This window comes from Engystomops pustulosus, chromosome 7, assembly GCF_040894005.1.
Source record: "Engystomops pustulosus chromosome 7, aEngPut4.maternal, whole genome shotgun sequence".
In the NCBI taxonomy this organism is placed as follows: domain Eukaryota; kingdom Metazoa; phylum Chordata; class Amphibia; order Anura; family Leptodactylidae; genus Engystomops; species Engystomops pustulosus.
The window spans coordinates 43,650,282-43,669,187 of record NC_092417.1 but is presented as its reverse complement, the minus strand read 5'-3'; the positions used below and the strand labels follow the sequence as shown (position 1 = coordinate 43,669,187).

General features: G+C 41.8%; 1 protein-coding gene across 2 annotated transcripts in view; it reads right to left on the bottom strand.

Annotated features, from left to right (window-relative positions):
* TMEM62 (transmembrane protein 62) overlaps positions 1 to 18,906 on the bottom strand; it is a 26,566-nt gene extending 7,660 nt beyond the window's left edge. The window contains exons 1-13 of one of the 2 annotated variants that reach the window (XM_072115655.1): positions 18,581 to 18,906; positions 16,110 to 16,221; positions 14,551 to 14,688; positions 12,263 to 12,308; positions 10,722 to 10,863; positions 8,671 to 8,795; positions 7,226 to 7,348; positions 6,976 to 7,131; positions 3,797 to 3,956; positions 2,601 to 2,714; positions 2,103 to 2,187; positions 1,415 to 1,519; positions 394 to 512 (exon numbers count right to left, since the gene is read on the bottom strand). In XM_072115655.1, coding sequence (XP_071971756.1) covers positions 394 to 512; positions 1,415 to 1,519; positions 2,103 to 2,187; positions 2,601 to 2,714; positions 3,797 to 3,956; positions 6,976 to 7,131; positions 7,226 to 7,348; positions 8,671 to 8,795; positions 10,722 to 10,863; positions 12,263 to 12,308; positions 14,551 to 14,688; positions 16,110 to 16,221; positions 18,581 to 18,817 — 1,662 coding nt within the window. In that variant the 5' untranslated portion in view covers positions 18,818 to 18,906. The remainder of the gene's footprint in view (positions 1 to 393; positions 513 to 1,414; positions 1,520 to 2,102; positions 2,188 to 2,600; positions 2,715 to 3,796; positions 3,957 to 6,975; positions 7,132 to 7,225; positions 7,349 to 8,670; positions 8,796 to 10,721; positions 10,864 to 12,262; positions 12,309 to 14,550; positions 14,689 to 16,109; positions 16,222 to 18,580) is intronic. The other variant, XM_072115654.1, reaches the window with a different exon arrangement.

The window sequence follows — 18,906 nt, the reverse complement described above, 5'->3', positions numbered from 1 at the left end:
AAGAAGATTTCCACAGTCACAGTGCCTGGATCTATGAGTAAGTGTCCCTGGTTTATCATGAAGGATTTTGTGTTTTTGTAAAGGTGAGAAAGCCACTGTTGGACACCTATGGCCCATTTCTCCTGAGAACTAAGAGAAGAGGCAGTCTAATCAAACATGCCTTAAAGGGGGTTATCCACAGCAACTTGCCGATTATTGGGGGTCTCATTGCTCCCCGAGACGAGCGGAGGAGACGGCCGTGCATGTCCGTTCTGCTCCATTCATCTCTATAGAGCCGACGGAGATGGCCATATGACAGACACAGACTAAAACATGATAAGTTAGAGAAATATTTTCTATGTGTTTTTTTTCAGTGCACATAAATTCTTGTGTAAATAACTACTCGTCACAAACCTGTGTTATTCCAACCAAGTACGTCAGGCTTCCTTGTAAGAAATGGCCACCAACGACCACTCCGTAGGCAAAGCATACTCCTACATGCCCATCAATTATTTCTCCAATAAACCAGGGACCTGTAGGGAACGCAACATGGAACAATATGAACATAATATACAAATATATATTGCACATAAATATACGTGCAAACTGCTTGCACATGTAGTTCTGGTGCGGATTAACACTGGCCGCCACATTTATGCCGGAAGTCTGACAATTTTGGCATATGCGCGTTAAACTTAGTGCGCCAGAAAAACTGGTGCACTCAGCTCATGTGCTTTGGGTGCCCGAAGAGCAAGCCAGATTCATGAAGACTGAGCGCAGGTCTGCATGAATCGGGAGCACTCCACGCGATACAGAGGCAAATTGCACGTAGTTTCTCTGAAAATACCAGGGTCTTTTTTTTCCTCCAAAAAATGGGTTGTGGATTAATAGGGGATGTTTATTTATTTATTTTTTTCATGAACATTGTGTAAAAACCCCTTTAAGGTGGATTTTTTTGTTCAACAAAGACAAGTTAGGCCATATCTACAGGAGTGCGGCGCTTGCCAATTTCCCTCAGTTCCATAGAGATTAATAGGGCACAATGGTCATGCGCGGCCGTCTGCTCCATTAGTCTGAGTTTTCACGATCTGCGGGGGTCTCGGCACTCTATCCAGTGTATAGGGCCTAACTTGTCTTTGTGGGAAAACCCCTTTAAATTCATATATAATCCCGTCATCATAATCTGGAACTTCATCTCAACTCTCCAAATCCTGAATTCCCTTGTGAAAATTTAGTTTGTATGGTCTTTAGAATTATTGGACCCAGTTTCTCATATTAACAGCACTTTCATTACAATGAGCCCCTCTTGTCCATATATCTGCTTATAACCATGTGTCAGCTCCCTCTTCCTAGCAGAAAATTAAGCACCTTATTCTTATAACAATCATATAGAATAAAGTGCTACTGACAATAGTACATGATACTTTCCACTTACCAAGTGCTGTGTAGAGGTTTAGCAGTACGATGGCGTAGAAGAATGTATTGTTCTTGCTCAGAACATGAATGGAGAAAGAGCAGAGTGTGAAGTATCCAGGGGGGCCTAAACACAAGAAAAACACAGATAGAAAATCTCTACAGTAACTATGATCTCACGTTTTTCAAATGGCATTAATAATGATGGAGTATCTATAGCAGCAGGTAATAACTGCAGGGAAGGGACCATATCCGTTGAATATAGCAAGACATTTTTAATCAGTTTAAAGGAGAATTGCTTGCGATGGAGAGCTGACATAAGCAGGGGAGAGGCTGGTGTAGGTGGAGGGCAATGAGTGAGGGGGAGATGACTTGTGTTGTTAGAACTGTCCCCCCCCACCCCCCAGGACTCACCACACACTTCTGGCAGGGAGCCAGGTAATGTTAAGGAAACTATTAAAATCAGTGGAATTATTCAGATACGCAACAAAAGTATTTGTGTAATCAACATGAGGCGATTGGAACCTGTTATGTAAAGATTACCTTCCAGATGACAGGTTCCCTTTAAGTAGGGCAAGCTGCACTGTGCTCTACTGCCCTTGTAAAAGAAGCCTGGACCAGCAACCAAAAGAGAAGGCCCCTCAATCTTTTCTCTGTTACCATGGAAAGGAAAGGATGAGGGCTAGACAGTAAATGATCTTCATACTCACCTCTAAGAACTGTTCGCCTTCTCACCCGGAAAATGATGAGTAAAATGAGTTGACTAAGTACAATGACAATAAACAGCACCTGTGACTGGGATAAAGGTGATAAAATGTTTAAAGATATTAGTCATTGTCACAAAACCATCAAATGTCAAGCAGAGTTTCAAGGTTCTGCAAAATGATAGAGACAAACATATGGTGATAAGTAGGATGACCCTTTTTTTTAGGAATGCTCAGTTAAAGGGGTTTTCCCACAAAGGAAAGTTAGGCCCTATCCATGGAGCAGACGGCCGTTCATGAGCGTTCTGCTCCATTAATCTCTATGGAGCTGACGGAGATTGCCATATGACAGACACAGACTAAAAAAACTAAATGTAATAAGAGGAAGGGGGAGAAAAGAAGAAGAATCCCCACACTGACTTTGTGAGCCTGGCTCCGCAGGTTGGGGGTTATATGCACCATGTATAGTGGTGACTAGGTATAAATGACATACATACAACTTACTACAACATAATGATCTGTAAGAAGAATTAGAGATGGAAAGATGCTGAAGCTGACATCTGCATCCTCCTCTAAGCTGAACAAGTGGCTACTAGATCGACTTCTTTCTGCTGCGTCCTGTAATAGAAAAAGGTTTGGAAGTAACAACACACATTAATAACAAGTAAAATGTGCAAACAAATCTAATAACAAAGAAGACAAGAAATTATGTATATTTATTATATAAATATTACTTGCATAGGTATCCACAGTTATTACCTATATAACCTACAGGTACAGATTCACTGTAGGTTAGACATACTGCAGGTCTCCTGAAGTCAAATGTGTTACAGGGGAGACCCCCACATCATTAGTGGGAAACGTGAATGTTAATGGCAAATTTATCAGGTTGTCCATTTCTTAGGAAAACTAAGCATTACAGGGTGGCCATGGCGGACAGTAACCATCTATGGTCCTCCAGTGTAAGGCTACAGCTAATAGAAGGAAATTCTGAGAGTGCGGACCACCCTTCTCTACAAGGCCATCACGTCCTCCTAATAAAAAGGGATATAATAATCTAGTAATATCAGGCTAAACTATGGAGGAACATTGTAATATCTTTCAATTTATTTATTCACTATATATACAGTGTAGTAAAAGATGGATGTCACCTTTAATGCATTTTATAATATTTAAACATTTCAATTCTTAAAAAAGGGGTTGTCCAGTCTCAACAACTTAGGCACTATCCAGAGAATAGGAGCTAACTTGCTGATCAAAGGGAGGGTTTTAGGGGGGAGACCCCCGACAGATCACAGAAACGGGAGTCCGTTGTACCCCCAATGAACAGGGCAGCCGGTTGCACATGCACCTGTTGCTCTATTCATCTCTATGTCGCTGACAGAGATAACCATGCGCCATATTCTAGCATCTCCGTCAGTTCTATAGACGCAGAATGGAGCGGCAGCACACAGGTACGACCGGCCACTCCATTTTTTTTTAGGTACTACGGGGGTGCACGCCCGTTCTTGGGAGCTGTGGCGATCTCATCACTGAGACCTCCACCAATCAGAAAGTTAGCCCCTATCCTGTAAATAGCAAATAACTTGTTGTGACTGGACAGCCCCTCTAATAAAAGATACAAAGTACACATGAAGAGCCATGTAATATGATGGCACTACTGTATATAAAGATTATTATTACAATCACTTTTCTTTTACCTTAACTTTCACTTTGATCTCGTGGAGCCCAGTCTTATATTTTTCGGCCATCCATTCTAATACGTACAATGGACCAGATGAATGCACAGCTTCCCCTACTTCATTTCCATCTATGAACACCTTTACTGACGTGATGGGATCCGGTGAAAATATGAGGATTCTAGGAAAAAAAACAAAACAACACAGAACAGATTTCTTAGGTTATTTATGAATAAATGCACCAAACTATACAATGGGAACTATGAGAATCCCCTATGAATACTGGAGTTTTGCCTCATGATCCAAGAGCAATATTTTATGCACACAATTTAGTAGCACTGTACACATTTTTAATTGTGGTACTTTTTTTTTGTTGCTATCTTTATGTGAGAAACTGAAATCTGCTACTTTTTTGCATTAGATGTAAATTCCACCTTGTGCATTTAGAGAGTTACTATACTTTTTGAAGCAATAATTTTTCTTTTTTAATTTCAGAAATAGGCGATTATAATAAACTTTGTAGTATACTTCATTAACCCCTTGATGCCCTTTCCCCTTTTGACAGTAAATGGTGAATCTTCTAAATTCGGATCACTTTATGGCCTGGTAGTTATCTGGCATAGTAATGAATCACCGCCCCCTGCAGGAAACACTATGCAGGAAACACCCAGTCTGTATGAATAGGGATCAACCCTCTTCATACATTCTTTGGCTTCATACACAAGATCGTGTGGTTAAAGGATATTTACCCCCAGGATGAAGAATCATAAACCAAGTCCACTAACATACTCCCCCTTTACCTTGGCAGGATCTGTTCTTCTTTAAGCTTCTTATGCCCTGGTTTTTACAAAATAGATTTTCAAATTATGTAAACAAGCCTAAGGGGCTCCAGGCTCCATAGGTGTTAATGGAGCCGTCAGGCTAATTTGTATGATTTTTAAAGCCTTTTTCTTCTTAAAAACAAGGCCATGGGAAGCTTAAAGAAGATCAGATCCTGCCAGAGGGGGCGCACAACAGTATGTCAGTGTGCTTGGTTTACAATCCTTCATCCTGATGGTAGATTTCCTTTAAAACAGGCCACAAAGAGGGGGAAATTTGCGGCCCGTCTCAACCAGGTGTAGATGGAGGATGAGCGCTGCTCACTGCTCTGATCTCCATAGGAGTGCAGGTCATGGTGTGGTGGGACACTGTGCTTACCACACCATCACCATGCATAATAGAAGTCAGTGGAGGCATTAGCTGCTATGAGTGTAGCCCAGGACCATCATGCCCCTTTCTTCTCCTTTAGTGAGCAGTATATCTGAAAGAGTTCTCAAGTCGTATACAGCACAGAGATAAAAAGGCTAATAATTAACGCTTTCCATACTTCAAATAATAATTCAGCTTTGTAAGGAGATGGACACAAACATATCTCTTTAATAAAATATATTACGCTTAAGATTATCATTTGCATTATTTATTAATGTCATTTTGTAAAATGTTTAGTTACGCTCTAAAGGAAATTGCCATTTTTTTAATAGAAAGTTTTTATATTTAGTTATAGTTACAAAAACCCTGGATCAAAAACTTAACTTCTGTGTAAAGTTAGGAGATAGAAAATTGCTATATTGTATTTTAGTGCTTTTTATTGCTCCTTTCTTTTGATCATATCATGTGTCATATTGGACTGTGATATGTAGACAGAAAATATATTAACCATCTGGGCTGCTGCCCATCTGAAGTCTTGCATGTTTAAAGCCGACTCATTCGCCTTAATAATTTTTAGGTTTAGTGTTTCCTCATGGTATAAATAACTGTACTCTGCTATTTACAGTATAATGGCTACTAAAAATGTCTGAGCAGGGACAATCTGACAGCAAGACAGAAAAGGGTCAGTGAAATGCTTAGAGATCCAGTCTATAAAAACCACGTCAGATCATTCCACCCTGTTTACATCAGCGTGGCCTGCGTGTACCTGACCACGTCACCATCACCCTCCATGGACTAGGAAGACTATATACTGGACGAGGGACCTGGCCTCAGTGCTGTTCGCTAATGAAAGTCAATTCTTGCTAAACAGAAATTATGGCAGCCAACAATATTGGTGATGTCATGGAATGAGCTACACATCAGCAATTATTGTCACCAGACGGACCTCTTGTGGTGGTGGTGTTATAGTGTGGGCCGAGGGTTTCTGATCAATACAGAACTGCCATTAACTTTGTGATCAGGTAAAAAAAAATCATACTACTGGTAGTAATCCAGTCATTGTCAACCACAATACCAATTTCATCTTCATGGATGACAATGCCCCTGCTCATCCAGGTCACATCATTGGGGAGCGGCTGCTGAAGACTGGAGGACCTCAAATTAATTTGGCCTGCACTTTATCCAGCGTGCATATACGACCGGCCACTCAATTCTTTAGAGGTACAATGGGCCCCCGTCATTGTGATCCATGGGGGTCCATCACTGATAACCCTACTTATGAACAAGTTATTCACTATCCTGTGGACAACCCCTTTTAAAGGAAATCTACCGCCAGGATGAAGGTTTGTAAACCAAGCACACTTCATGCAGGTGTCTGCCCCCTCTTGCAGGATCCGCTCTTCTTTTAGCTTCTAAAGACCTTGTTTTTAAGAACAAAACGCTTTATATATGCAAGTGGGGCTGAGGGGATCTGGTCTCTATAGCTGTTAATTGAGCGCAGAGCAATTCAGGCTCATTTGCCTAATTTGTAAAGCCTTTTATTATTTCCTTGTAAATACAAGGGCATAAAGAGCTAAAAGAAGAGCAGATCCAGCCCGATCCACCTGCATGTAAATGTGCTTAGTTTAGTCCTTCATCCTGGTGGTAGATTTACTTTAAGACGCTGACATTTTTGTAGGGGTGTACCCAGCGCTGGTGTTGGCCTTTGTTAAAGATGAGGAAATCTCCATTTCATGCTTCTACATAAATTCCATACTGTCATGACATAATAGCAGTGCTGTGCGAATTTCACGTTTTCCCATAAATTTCACCTGAAAACCAAGTATCAGTAACTTTTTTCTAGTGTATATTGGTCTACATCGGTGGACTCACAAATATAGTAGATTTGTTTTGATATAAAGGAGGTGATACCCTTTTATCTGCATTTAACTGTATTTTAGTGACAGAGATAATGTAATTATTCATTCATTACACATTGACCTATGAACTGTGGCCAGATACTATAGTAATACCTTATATGTGTGGAGAGCAGCATCCGTTGTAAAGGCTCCTCGGCAGGATTTGTATACAGAGCAGATTTAGGATTGGTGATGAGGATAGCAGGCCATTCATCATACTGGAGGTCCACAAAGCTGAAGAGGTCATGATCAAAGGCAAAAATGCGGTATCTGAAATGAAATAGCCGATCCCATGAGCATCATATACACACGCAAAAGTAAAAAAACACACACACACAAAATCCTTGATGTATAGCATTTATACCTTCTGTTATGCATCCAGTCTCCCAGTTCCAGTTCCAGCGTCCCTTGTTGATGCTGGGAGTGCAGTACAGGAGCCAAGCCTCCTAGTGTGTGCAGGTGACCACACATGTATGCCACGGCTGAACTAAGGAGAACAACACAACGTGAGGCTGCACAAAGGTTGGGGAAATTCTACCTGGTTTTATAATTAGAGAAAATAAAGTAACTGCTGATATAAGCACAATGGTCAATTTCCAAAGCTTACTGCATAAAGGGAACTCGTCAGGTACTTTTCTACCCACAACTAAGCCCAGCATGTGCCTCATCAAGAAATGACCTCTCCTGTTGTGCCCCTGGTTGAGCTTACAGTTACTGAAAAGTCATGTTATGAGCTTCAAAAACTGACATATGCTAAATCTACCTTAACTAGTTATAAGGATGGGATGTAGCTTCATCTCCCCAAGCAGTCAATGCATTATATTATGACCTGTGAGCTCTCTAGCCTATGACAAGTTAAGGTAAGTTTGCATATGTGAAGATTTTAAAAGCTTATACAATGTAAATGTACAGAAACACACAGCTATGGAAAGCTTCAGACATTGTTAGGCAACATTCACATGGCCGTGAGCTCGGCCCCGGACCAGATCCCAGGCGTAGGGGCTTTGTTGTGTTCAGTGAAGCGATCTTGCACACAAGTGCACCCTAGTGCCCCACATACAGCTACAAACAGGGGCCCCCCTTCCCACTTAAAAAATATACATATTAGTATACTCACACAAACCATGTTGCCATATGCAACATACTCACATACAGTGTATACAGACACCTTATACACATCACACATACTGCATATATACATCACAGTATATGTTATATACATATTATGCTGGACATGTGCAGTACAATATAGATATAATGGTGCACATCCTCCATTCTTTATTGTGTCAGGTCGGATGACGGGGTCCCCTAACACTACGGGCCCCAAAGCGGCTGCTACCGCTGTAGTTATGCCCCTGGCTACAAATGCATTTTTGACCATCCTGCTGCGATTAACAACATACACCAAGATAAGGGTACAAAGATCTCCAGAGGTGACACCCAAAACTTTTTGCAGTTTTGATTAGCAGCATGTGCTTCCTGAATCCATGAGTGGAAATATGCCTTATATGTAACAATACTCCTGATAAGTAGTGTAAGTTGGGTGATAACTTTAAAAAAGGTGATTTATGAAAACCTGATGTCACTGGAAAACTAACCAGGGGAGAGCAATATGAGTTTTCTTTCTTCGGTTCACAAAATTTTTGATGATTTGGAAGTTTCCTTGGCAGCAAAGAGGTTAATCACTACACAACACCCATAATAGAAAATCTATGCCATCCAAAATAAAAGTACCAAGTATAATACCACAATTCCTGTATCCGCCCATGAACAATACTTCTACATAACCTGTGAAGAGATCGGACTGACCTCATGACTGCCCGGATACCAGGAGAAGGAGAGACAATGATGGAAGATGGATAATGCCCAAACCACACGGACTGATTACTATGGAGACTCTCGCTGGCGAGCGCAGACAACTTCTGCATCTGACTCTAAGAGACAACAGTATCCAACATTAAGCACTGCGTCAAAGTAAAACCTACATAACATAAAATATACACACCAAAAACTCCTTCTAGCATCCGCTACTCTGCAAATAGAAGGCATTAGGAAATTCCTAGCATTGTAAAGGTATTACAGCAGATTTGAGGAGAACACTTTTAGCTTTGTTTTCCAGTTTTGCTTAACTTCACTTTGCTTAAGTTCTAAAAACGTTTATTTTGTGCACCAATCCGTGACAATTCCAATATTCTATATAAAATGTAGATTCTGTATTCTGTATCATTTGTACATTCTACATAATGTATATCACTAATCTGCATGAAATGTCAACTTTCTCTTTACTAATCCATCCTGTGTCATCCTCCCGTCTGTTCTCTGGCAAACTCCAGATATATAACAAGCTCCAGGCTTCTCCGCAGTCACTTTCACCTTGGACCTTGTATACAAGATGGCGGCTGATGCAAGGTTCAAGCAACAGAATTTTGATTTATTAAATTATTTTATACTATTCCCTTATGAAGAATGGCTGGACCATTATACAAGCTCTTATACCTCTTGCGTCACCCCTTCATCCTCATAGACTGTAAGCTCTTGTATCACCCCCTTCATCCTCATAGACTGTAAGCTCTTGTGTCACCCCTTCATCCTCATAGACTGTAAGCTCTTGTGTCACCCCTTCATCCTCATAGACTGTAAGCTCTTGTGTCACCCCTTCATCCTCATAGACTGTAAGCTCTTGTGTCACCTCCTCATCCTCATAGACTGTAAGCTCTTGTGTCACCTCCTCATCCCCATAGACTGTAAGCTCTTTATCACCCCCTCATCCTCATAGACTGTAAGCTCTTGTGTCACCTCCTCATCCTCATAGACTGTAAGCTCTTGTGTCACCCCCTCATCCTCATAGACTGTAAGCTCTTGTGTCACCCCCTCATCCTCATAGACTGTAAGCTCTTGTGTTACCTCTCATCCTCATAGACTGTAAGCTCTTGTGTTACCTCTCATCCTCATAGATTGTAAGCTCTTGTGTCACCCCCCTCATCCTCATAGACTGTAAGCTCTTGTGTCACCCCCTCATCCTCATAGACTGTAAGCTCTTGTGAGCAGAGCCCCAATTCCTATTGTTCCATATGACTTATTACTCTGTAATGTAATATTATACTTGTATATGTCCCTCATAATTTGTGAAGCTCTATGAAGTTTAATGGCTCAATATAAGATGATGATTATTATTATTATTATTATTATATTTGCTATGTTTGTCACTTTCTAAAGGGAACCTGTCGGGCCTTTTTTTCGCCTATATTCTCCCCAGTATCTGCACAATGTCCTTTCCTACGGTGCACCTGACTATGAATAATTCCCTAATAGGGTTATCCCTTATGTTCTTACCCTGGTACAAAATTCCACATCTGCTTCTAGAAGCCACAAGTCACATGACCCACTTTTGGGACTTCCTGTGATGTTCCCTGTCCTGGGCCACTTCTGTCAGGTCACGGGTCCTTGAGCTCATTACTCACATGGCCCCTCTGTGACCACCACTAATCACATGGCCACCTGACATGTGGGACCCACATGAACGGGGGAACAGATCCATCCAGTCATGCAGTTACATCACATCTTTTGAGATGTAGGGTAAGACAGTGAGGGACAAGTCAGTCACTCCTCAAGTTGTGCAATCTAGTACAACAACTACATAACCGGGTGCATCTGCTCCATGCCCAGTGACCAGTTAAGGCAAATTTGCATATTCCAAGTTAAAGTTTTTAATGCTTATAACCTGAGATTTTGGCAATATAAAGCTAAATTAGAGGCAGCATTGTAAAGGTCATTACAAAAAAATGGCTTTTGTTCTGCTGGGGTTTAAAAAAAAAAAATGGAAACTGACCTGGTCTTTGGGGTAATATTTGTCACCCTACCTCATTAAGTATCCCAAAAAAGTTGTAAGGTCTCTTGGGTCCTGGGGTGAGGGTTGCATCAACACAGATAAAAGAATAATTTCCAAATGAGGTTTGATGGACATGGTGGAAAGAACCTTCTTTCCGCCAGCCGGAATATTTCCTAGAGAGGAAGTCAAATAATTAACATAATAATACAATATTTTCCATATAGATACCTTTTCTTTGTAATTAACACTTTTATTGTCTTAAAGGGAACATGTCATCAGGATTTCACATTTTGTCCCAATGACAGGTTCCAATAAACTTTTTAATACCAATTCACAATTCTTCTATTATTAACATTCTTGGTTCCATTCAGTTTTAAAAGTAAATAAAAGTGAACCTGGCAGCAAAGAGGATTGAGTCACATTGGGCTAAACTCTGACTCATGGATAGTCCATTGTGATATGCACACGTCCGATCAGAGATCTCATCTATTCTGATCCAAGTCGTCTGTGAAAGTCAATGGGGCTCATTTACAAAGGGTCCGCGATTCTGACGATTTTCCCGAAAATATTTCCATTATGCGCAGAATTGCCTCGGGTTTTTGGTGCACGCGATCAGATTGTGGCACATCGGTGCCAGCTTGCATGCAACAGAAATCGGGGTTTGGGGGTTGTGGTGGTGGGGAGCCGTCAGACAACTCGACTGATTCGGACAAACTGCAGAATTTAAAAGCGAAATTGTGTTGCAAGATCAGCACTTACATGCACCAGGAAGACGAAGGTGAACTCCGGCGGATCTCAGCAACACATGAAGGAAATTGGACGCACAACCTTAGTGAATCGCGGCAGACCCAAATCCTTGTCGGACAACCCACCACGGGGATTGCGACAGGTCCGGGTAAGTAAATCTGCCCCATTTGGTGCAATTTAAAAAAAAAAAAAAGGGAAAAAAAGGAAAGAATGGGCAGGGTTTGGATACCGTCCTAGTGCAGTTTTTCATGCGCTTGCTGACCAAAATGGGATCACACATTTTCACTGAACAACATTGGACAATTTGACATCGGAGAGTAACTGGTCTATCAGGTTATCTATAGGTTCTACAACACATTTATGTGATAAAGGTAACAAAAGTAACGTTTACTTTAAAAGACGTTATACTACAGGAAGTCCCCGGGTTACGTACAAGATAGGGTCCATAGGTTTGTTCTTATGTTGAACTGTATATTTTATAATAATTGTTCCAGACAAAATATTTTTTGGTCCCAGTGACAATTGGAGTTTTACATTTTTTTGCTGTAATTGGACCAAGGATTATTAATAAATGTTCATTACGGGCACTTTACAGCTGGTCATTGCAGTCTGGGACTAAAGTAAAGCATCCAGAGTGCATCACCAGAGGTCACAGTGGGCAAAGGGGTCTGTATTTAACTAAGAGTTGTCTGTAAGTCAAGTGTCCTTAAGTAGGGGACCGCCTGTACTTGTAATAAGATCAGATCCATTACACCACTGTTAGACCCTTATTATAAAATACAACACAGATATATCCCACATACCCCCAAACATAATATTAGTTACCTGTAATAGTTATTGCTGTTGCTCAGATCCGCAATGTTAAAAGAATCTAAAAAGCATAAAAATGCATGTTTTATGAGAAGGTAAACTACATTTGCAAACAATAGAAAAACACAAGTTTACTGCTTTATGTTTGCTGGAAAAATAACTCATAATATTATGTCCCATGGTCAACATCTGCAAAGAGTTTGTATGTTCTCTCCGTGTTTGAGTGGGTTTCATCCGGGTCCTCCCGTTTCCTCCCACACTCCAAAACATACTGGTAGGTTGATTAGATTGTGAGCCCCATTGGGGACAGGAACTGATTTGACAAGCTCTGTGCAGCATTGTGTAACCTGGGTGCGCTATATAAAAATTATTATTATAATTATTATTTACAGCAGAAGTTGGATCATACACCTGGTATCCCAGACCGAGTAAATGATGGGTGAACAAAACATGCAAAGCTTAAGTGCTCCTGCACAATGTAACAGCCTGTGAAGCTACAGAATGGAGCTCTGGCAACACCCATCCAGAGCCCTTCTGATTCATTAGCATAATGTTTAAAGTAGATTTTTAGAAGGAAGGAGGCCATGAAAAACAAATATAAGAAGATTAATACAGTCACAGTGCCTGGATCACCCATACTTGATATTGAGAGTAGATTTCCTTTTAGCACCTGGCGCAATGATTGCAGGATTTTGTTCCAGACAGTTTTAATTGTGTGCTCTTACATGTACTGTAATAAGAAAGTATAAACTGAGACTTTCCCTAAAAACTCAGCTGTGGACTATTACGAGATGGCATTGACATCTTTTTCTTCTACACGCAGTTGCACAGGGAAAAAAGGCTTTGGGTTAGGGCTCATGCACACGACAATGGGGGAGACGCGTCGGTCCAGTGCAGAGTAGGACTAGACAGATCTCTGCTGCGCCAGATTAATCCCTGTGTCCAATGCCGGATGATTAATCTGGTGCAGGATAAGACTGTGGAGTCCTACTTTGCACCTATTAATCGGTCTAGTTTTCTGTGCCACAATATTGAATTTTCTGGCACACAGATTATTTTCTTTCCGGTCACGCCACGTAGTTACCAAGGGCACGTCCTCTAGACCTTTAATAAATGTGGCACACAACATTTCAGGTGCAAATCATTCTCCCCCAATGTATATGGGACGTGAACTAGTTGTTTATTTCCCTTCACTTCTATGGGCTTATACAAAAGGCTATGGATCCCAGGACTGAGTACTGTACCTGAAGATCTACTTCAAGTCTATACACTCTTGCAACACTCCTTTCACCATTTGTAACAATAACCAGATGATATGGAAACTAAAATACATTCAGTTATTGTTCTCACTGTTAACAGAAGCTGAAATACTCACATTATGGCGACCAAAGTTTTGTTCTTTTGGACATCTAGATCTGACAATTCAGCATCCACATAATGGCTACTCCCAAACGGATTTCCCAAGATTACAGCGTATCACATATCTTTAAAGGGAAGTCTGAATTTCAGTGGTGACAGATTCCAATAGGCACTGCTAGGTCCATTCCATACATGTTATAATCATATCTCTGTTGCCTTACGTTTGTGAACTATGTTCTTGTAAAGTTTACCTGACTCCCTGCCAACAGGTCAGGCTCTACTCTCTTTTTTTCAAATAGCAATGTTCGTTGCCTTCATAGTATACTGGCTCCCCTCGGCCCCCGCTTGTCGATATTCACCTACATAGAGAGTTTTCTACCTGAGCTCTGCCTAGTAAAAATGCGCTTGGACCATGCGCATGCACAGTTCGGAGCAAGGCACGGCGAGCAGCCGAACTGCGCACTTCGCATGACAGGGGTTGTAAGGTTCACCACGCAGGCGCAAGGTTTCCTGTGCGCTGAGCTGACGTCACTATTAGAAGGATAACCAGAGGGAGGGGGAATAATTGAATATTGACGATTGGGGCCGTGGAGAGCTAGTATGCCAATTAGGAAATGAACATTGCTATTTGAAAACAAGCATCCCCCGGGACTTGGGCAGGAGCTGTTGGCAGAGAACCAGGTAAACTTTAAAAGAACATAGTTCACAAACGTAAGGGAACTGAAGTATGACTATAACATGTATGGAATGTACCTAGCAGTGCCTATTGGAATCTGTCACCACTGAAATTCAGACTTTTGGTGACAGGTTCCCTTTAAGATAGGTGATATGTGTCTGACAGGTAATGAGTACAACCACTGACCAAAACATCAGCAGACCCTTGTATCCCTGTGCCAATGTAGAAGCAACACAACAACAAATAATTGCCATGATTGATCACCTACCATGGTTTCCTCGAATGTCTATCCAGGTTGTCTTTTCCAAGATTTTGGACTTTTTAAGGACAGACTGATAAATTTTCCATTCATCTTCAAACTGATCAGAACCCAACTTGTCCTTTGTTTTGCCATCTGTAATATCACCTGCAATAAAATCATAATGGGTTTAACTTGTGGTTCACAGATATTCATGCAGATCAAAGCAGGCATATACTCCTCTGTGCGCCTGAATATGGTCTCTTTGATGTGGATAGTACATGTAGAGACTTAGAGGTCGGAGTGGCCATGCAGACTCCTTTCTACTGTTAAAATGTTCAACAATGGACATGTAAGCCCCGGATATGGACTAATGGGAGACACTAGACTGGTCTGATGAACATATTGGGGTAGATTTATCAAGCTGTCTGAAAGTCAGAATATTTCTAGTTGCCAATGGCAACCAATCACAGCTCAGCTTTCATTTTACCAGTGCTCATAAATATTTTAAAGAGGAGCTGTGATTGGTTGCCATGGGCAACTAGAAATATTCTGACTTTCAGACAGCTTGATAAATCTGCCCCATTGTGTACATCATGTGGACGCCAAGGTGCAGCCCCACCAATTACCTGGCACCAACAAACTGAGTGAGACACTGGGGAGCAGAGGATGCACTAACATTTTTCCCCGAAGGGTAAAAATACTCATCTTACTATTTTTGAGGAGTATTTTTACTCTTAAATTTTGGTAATACATACATATATATCTCATAGCCGTATATAATGTTAATAGACGCTATTTATGCAAAAAAAAAAAAAAAACATCTGTCTGCTCACCGCTAACACGTCCCGCTAGGATCACATAACTGCTGGCCGCTGCTGCGGGCAATGAGAGCTGGAGCAGGACGGGGAGCAGCAGCTTCGTGCCCACATGTCTCCTCCGGGGCCGATGCTCGCAGATCACTGCATCCTACTGAGCAGTCCCGCGTTCTGAACCGCTCAGCCTGCGCGCTACATGGAATAATTGCCAAGCATATCTTTACGAATGGCAATTATTTTGGGGGTTAATGGCGCCTCATCATGCGTCTATGACGCGTGGTGAGGCATTAATGCGACCTCTGCTGGGGAGTGTGTGTTTGGAAGACTTTAGGTCCTTACATTAAGGGATACCACCTACTTTAACATTGCTCACGACAACAGAACTCAATAATGACAGTGGCCTCTTTGACCAGACAAAATGGCCGTAGCAATTGACAGACAGATCAAGGTGGAGACTTAGCTTCTCATATTCCAAGATCTCAATCCAATCTAGCATCTGAAGGATACACAGGAACAGTCTGGGCCATGGAGATCACATCTCAAGAGCTGGATGTGAAGGATCAGCTACTAATGTTTTTGTGTCAAATACTGAAATACATCTTTGCCAGGACAGAGCTGTTATAGTGACACAATATGGACATGTAACTTATCTGGATATTATATTATGGCTCATGGGTTTATGTGTGAGCTACAATAAATATAACAATACTATTTATACCAACACATGAGCAGAATGTTATGTTTGAAATGGATTCCAAAATAATCACTTACCAGTGACTAGAACAAGATCTGGCCCAATGACAGAAAGGCTTTCCGTGCAAAAGGACTCAAACTCAGATACCCGGAGGGGCTCCAAGAACTTACTGACATGAATATCAGTCACCTGCAACATCGGAAAAGATAAAACATGGAAGTGATTTGAAAAATTTCAGGGAAGAAATTTTCTATGCCAAGATATGCTGTTCTCATTTCCACTCGTTCATGGGGAAGTCCTTTATTTATAACCTAATTTTGTTGGAAGGCTGAATTTCATGAACCGACCACAGTGCAGAGGACGTGTAGTACATATGTACAGACATATGTACATTGCTGAACTATAATCAAATCAGGGAATACTAGCAATAATATATATGTATACACACATTTAAATTATTTCACGAAAAATGCACAGCCTGTGATTCACCAATCAACCGCTATCATGTGCGACCGGCCTTATACCTATTCACATGGACAGGAATTAACTGCAATGTCAACCACAATCATCTCACGATGGGGGGTGGGGGGGGCCCGAGGTATCATCTAAACTCAGCCCCCTCTCCACATTCATCAGGAGTTGAGAGGAGCGGACCTGCCTTTCCTGTTCGTCCGCCCGACCTGGACATATTGCCGGATAGTTGTTGGAGAACTCCCTCTGGACAATCTTAGCCAAGGCTAGTTGCTGGGGGCATTTGTGTGCTGGATTGGCTTTTAGCCCACAATTCTAGCCCCCGATATGGGCGGCCAAATCCAAACGAGATCTGCAGGTCCGCTCATCTGTAATCAGGAGGCTCCAGCCCCTGTGCGGCAATTCCATGTGTAGAATTGCACTATAGCCTGCATCAGTTATAGTTAGTACCCAGGCACGAGGCAGAAACATCCAGCACCGCCCCACTATGACGGCCCCCTTCACACCCACTTGGCTTGGAGGTGGCGTATATAAGTTTTCTGGCATATAAGCTCTGATAAATCCCCCTTGTGTATTGCAGTGTGCTTGGAAAGGGGTGTGCAGCACCCCTGTTAAAGGAAACCTCCTATGAGGAAACTACCATGAGAAGTGTATCTGATGATGATGATATTATTAATAGTTATAATAATTCCTTTATTTATATAGCGCATACAGATCACACAACGCTGCACAGAGTTTTGTCAAATCAGTCCCTATCCCCAATGGGGCTCACAATCTAATCAACCTACCATTATGTTTTGGAGTGTGGGAGGAAACCGGAGGACCCGGAGGAAACCCACACAAACATGGAGAGAACATACAAACTCTTTGCAGATGTTGACCCTGGGACTTGAACCCAGGACCCAAGCACTGCAAGGCTGTAGTGCTAACCACTAAGCCACCATGATCTTAAATTCCTCCTGCCTGCCTCTGCCCTAATCTGTATTTTAATAATCCTGGAACCTAACCCAACTTGATAAAACTGCATTTTAGTAATATGTAAATTAACAGCAGAGGCTACGGGGGTGTGGAGTAGCCTTAGCTCCCAGTGACCGGCCAGGCTAGTACACGTCCCAGTATCCTCTGCAGTATATTTAATGCCCCATGCACACGACCGTATAAAAACTGCCATATATGCAGCTGGAATACGGCCATCCATATACATGGCCGTATTGTCCACCGTACCGTAAGTGACTTGTACAAAAATATAGAGCATGTCCTATTTTCCACCGTGTTTCCGTTCCGTACGGCCCATAGAAGAAGTCAATAAATAAAATAAGTGCTGCATACAGTATGCTGCCATATATACGTGCAGTATCCAGGACCATACATTTATAACCATTGGGAAGGTGCAACTAGGAGTGGCTGGGCCCATAGCAGATTTCTGCATGGGGCCCCCTTTCCCCTTTAAAAGATATTTGCAAATTTGTACTGACATATATACACAAACATATGTAAAGGTTTCCACTCATACATTCACTTTTCTATACTCGCACCCACATACATATATGTATACACTTATACACCACATTCATACACTTATACGCACACATTTATGTACATATATACACCAATACATTGAGTATATACATACAGTAGATACACATCAAATTTGCACACATACTGTAATATATATATATATATATATATATACACACACGCATACATCCACATGCATACAGCACACATACAGCATATACGCACATGCACCACATCACATTCAGCATATTCATACGCTGTTAGAGAAACACCTCCTTGACAAGAAGAAAGGTAACACCCACTTGACAAAGTATTCAAATATTCCCCAGTGTTTTTCTCCTTTTTTTTTTATTTTACTGTTCCAGTACATTCAATTTCAGTATGCACTCAATCCTGCCATTCTAAGCATTCAACATAATGATGCCACTACTCTTGAATTGCTTGTCACAATTTATTATACATGTCAATGTGCACAATAAATAAAACGTTATTGAACCACAAATATTACCAGGTGGAATAACAGCGGGACAGCACAGACTAGAAGCTCAGTAGTAATTACCTGCACAGCCCAGAAGACATTGCCCCGGTCTCTCCCGGGCACCGGGCCTCCTCCTGGGACATGCCTGGCACTCAGCTGAGCCCTGCGCCCGGTACTGCTGTACTTGCCGAGCATTAGCGCCAGGAGCAGCGCCACAAACAGACCGGTCACCACCTTCAGCATCCTGACATGACAGCCGGCGTGTAACATGCTAGCCCCGCCCCTCTCCGGGAAACCTCCGCGCACGCTCACGTCCATCACCGCTGCCCTGTCTACGTGACCATAGAGAGGCAAGGTGCGATACAGACGTGCAGGCCTTGTCTAGCCGACCTGTCAATCTGGAGGAC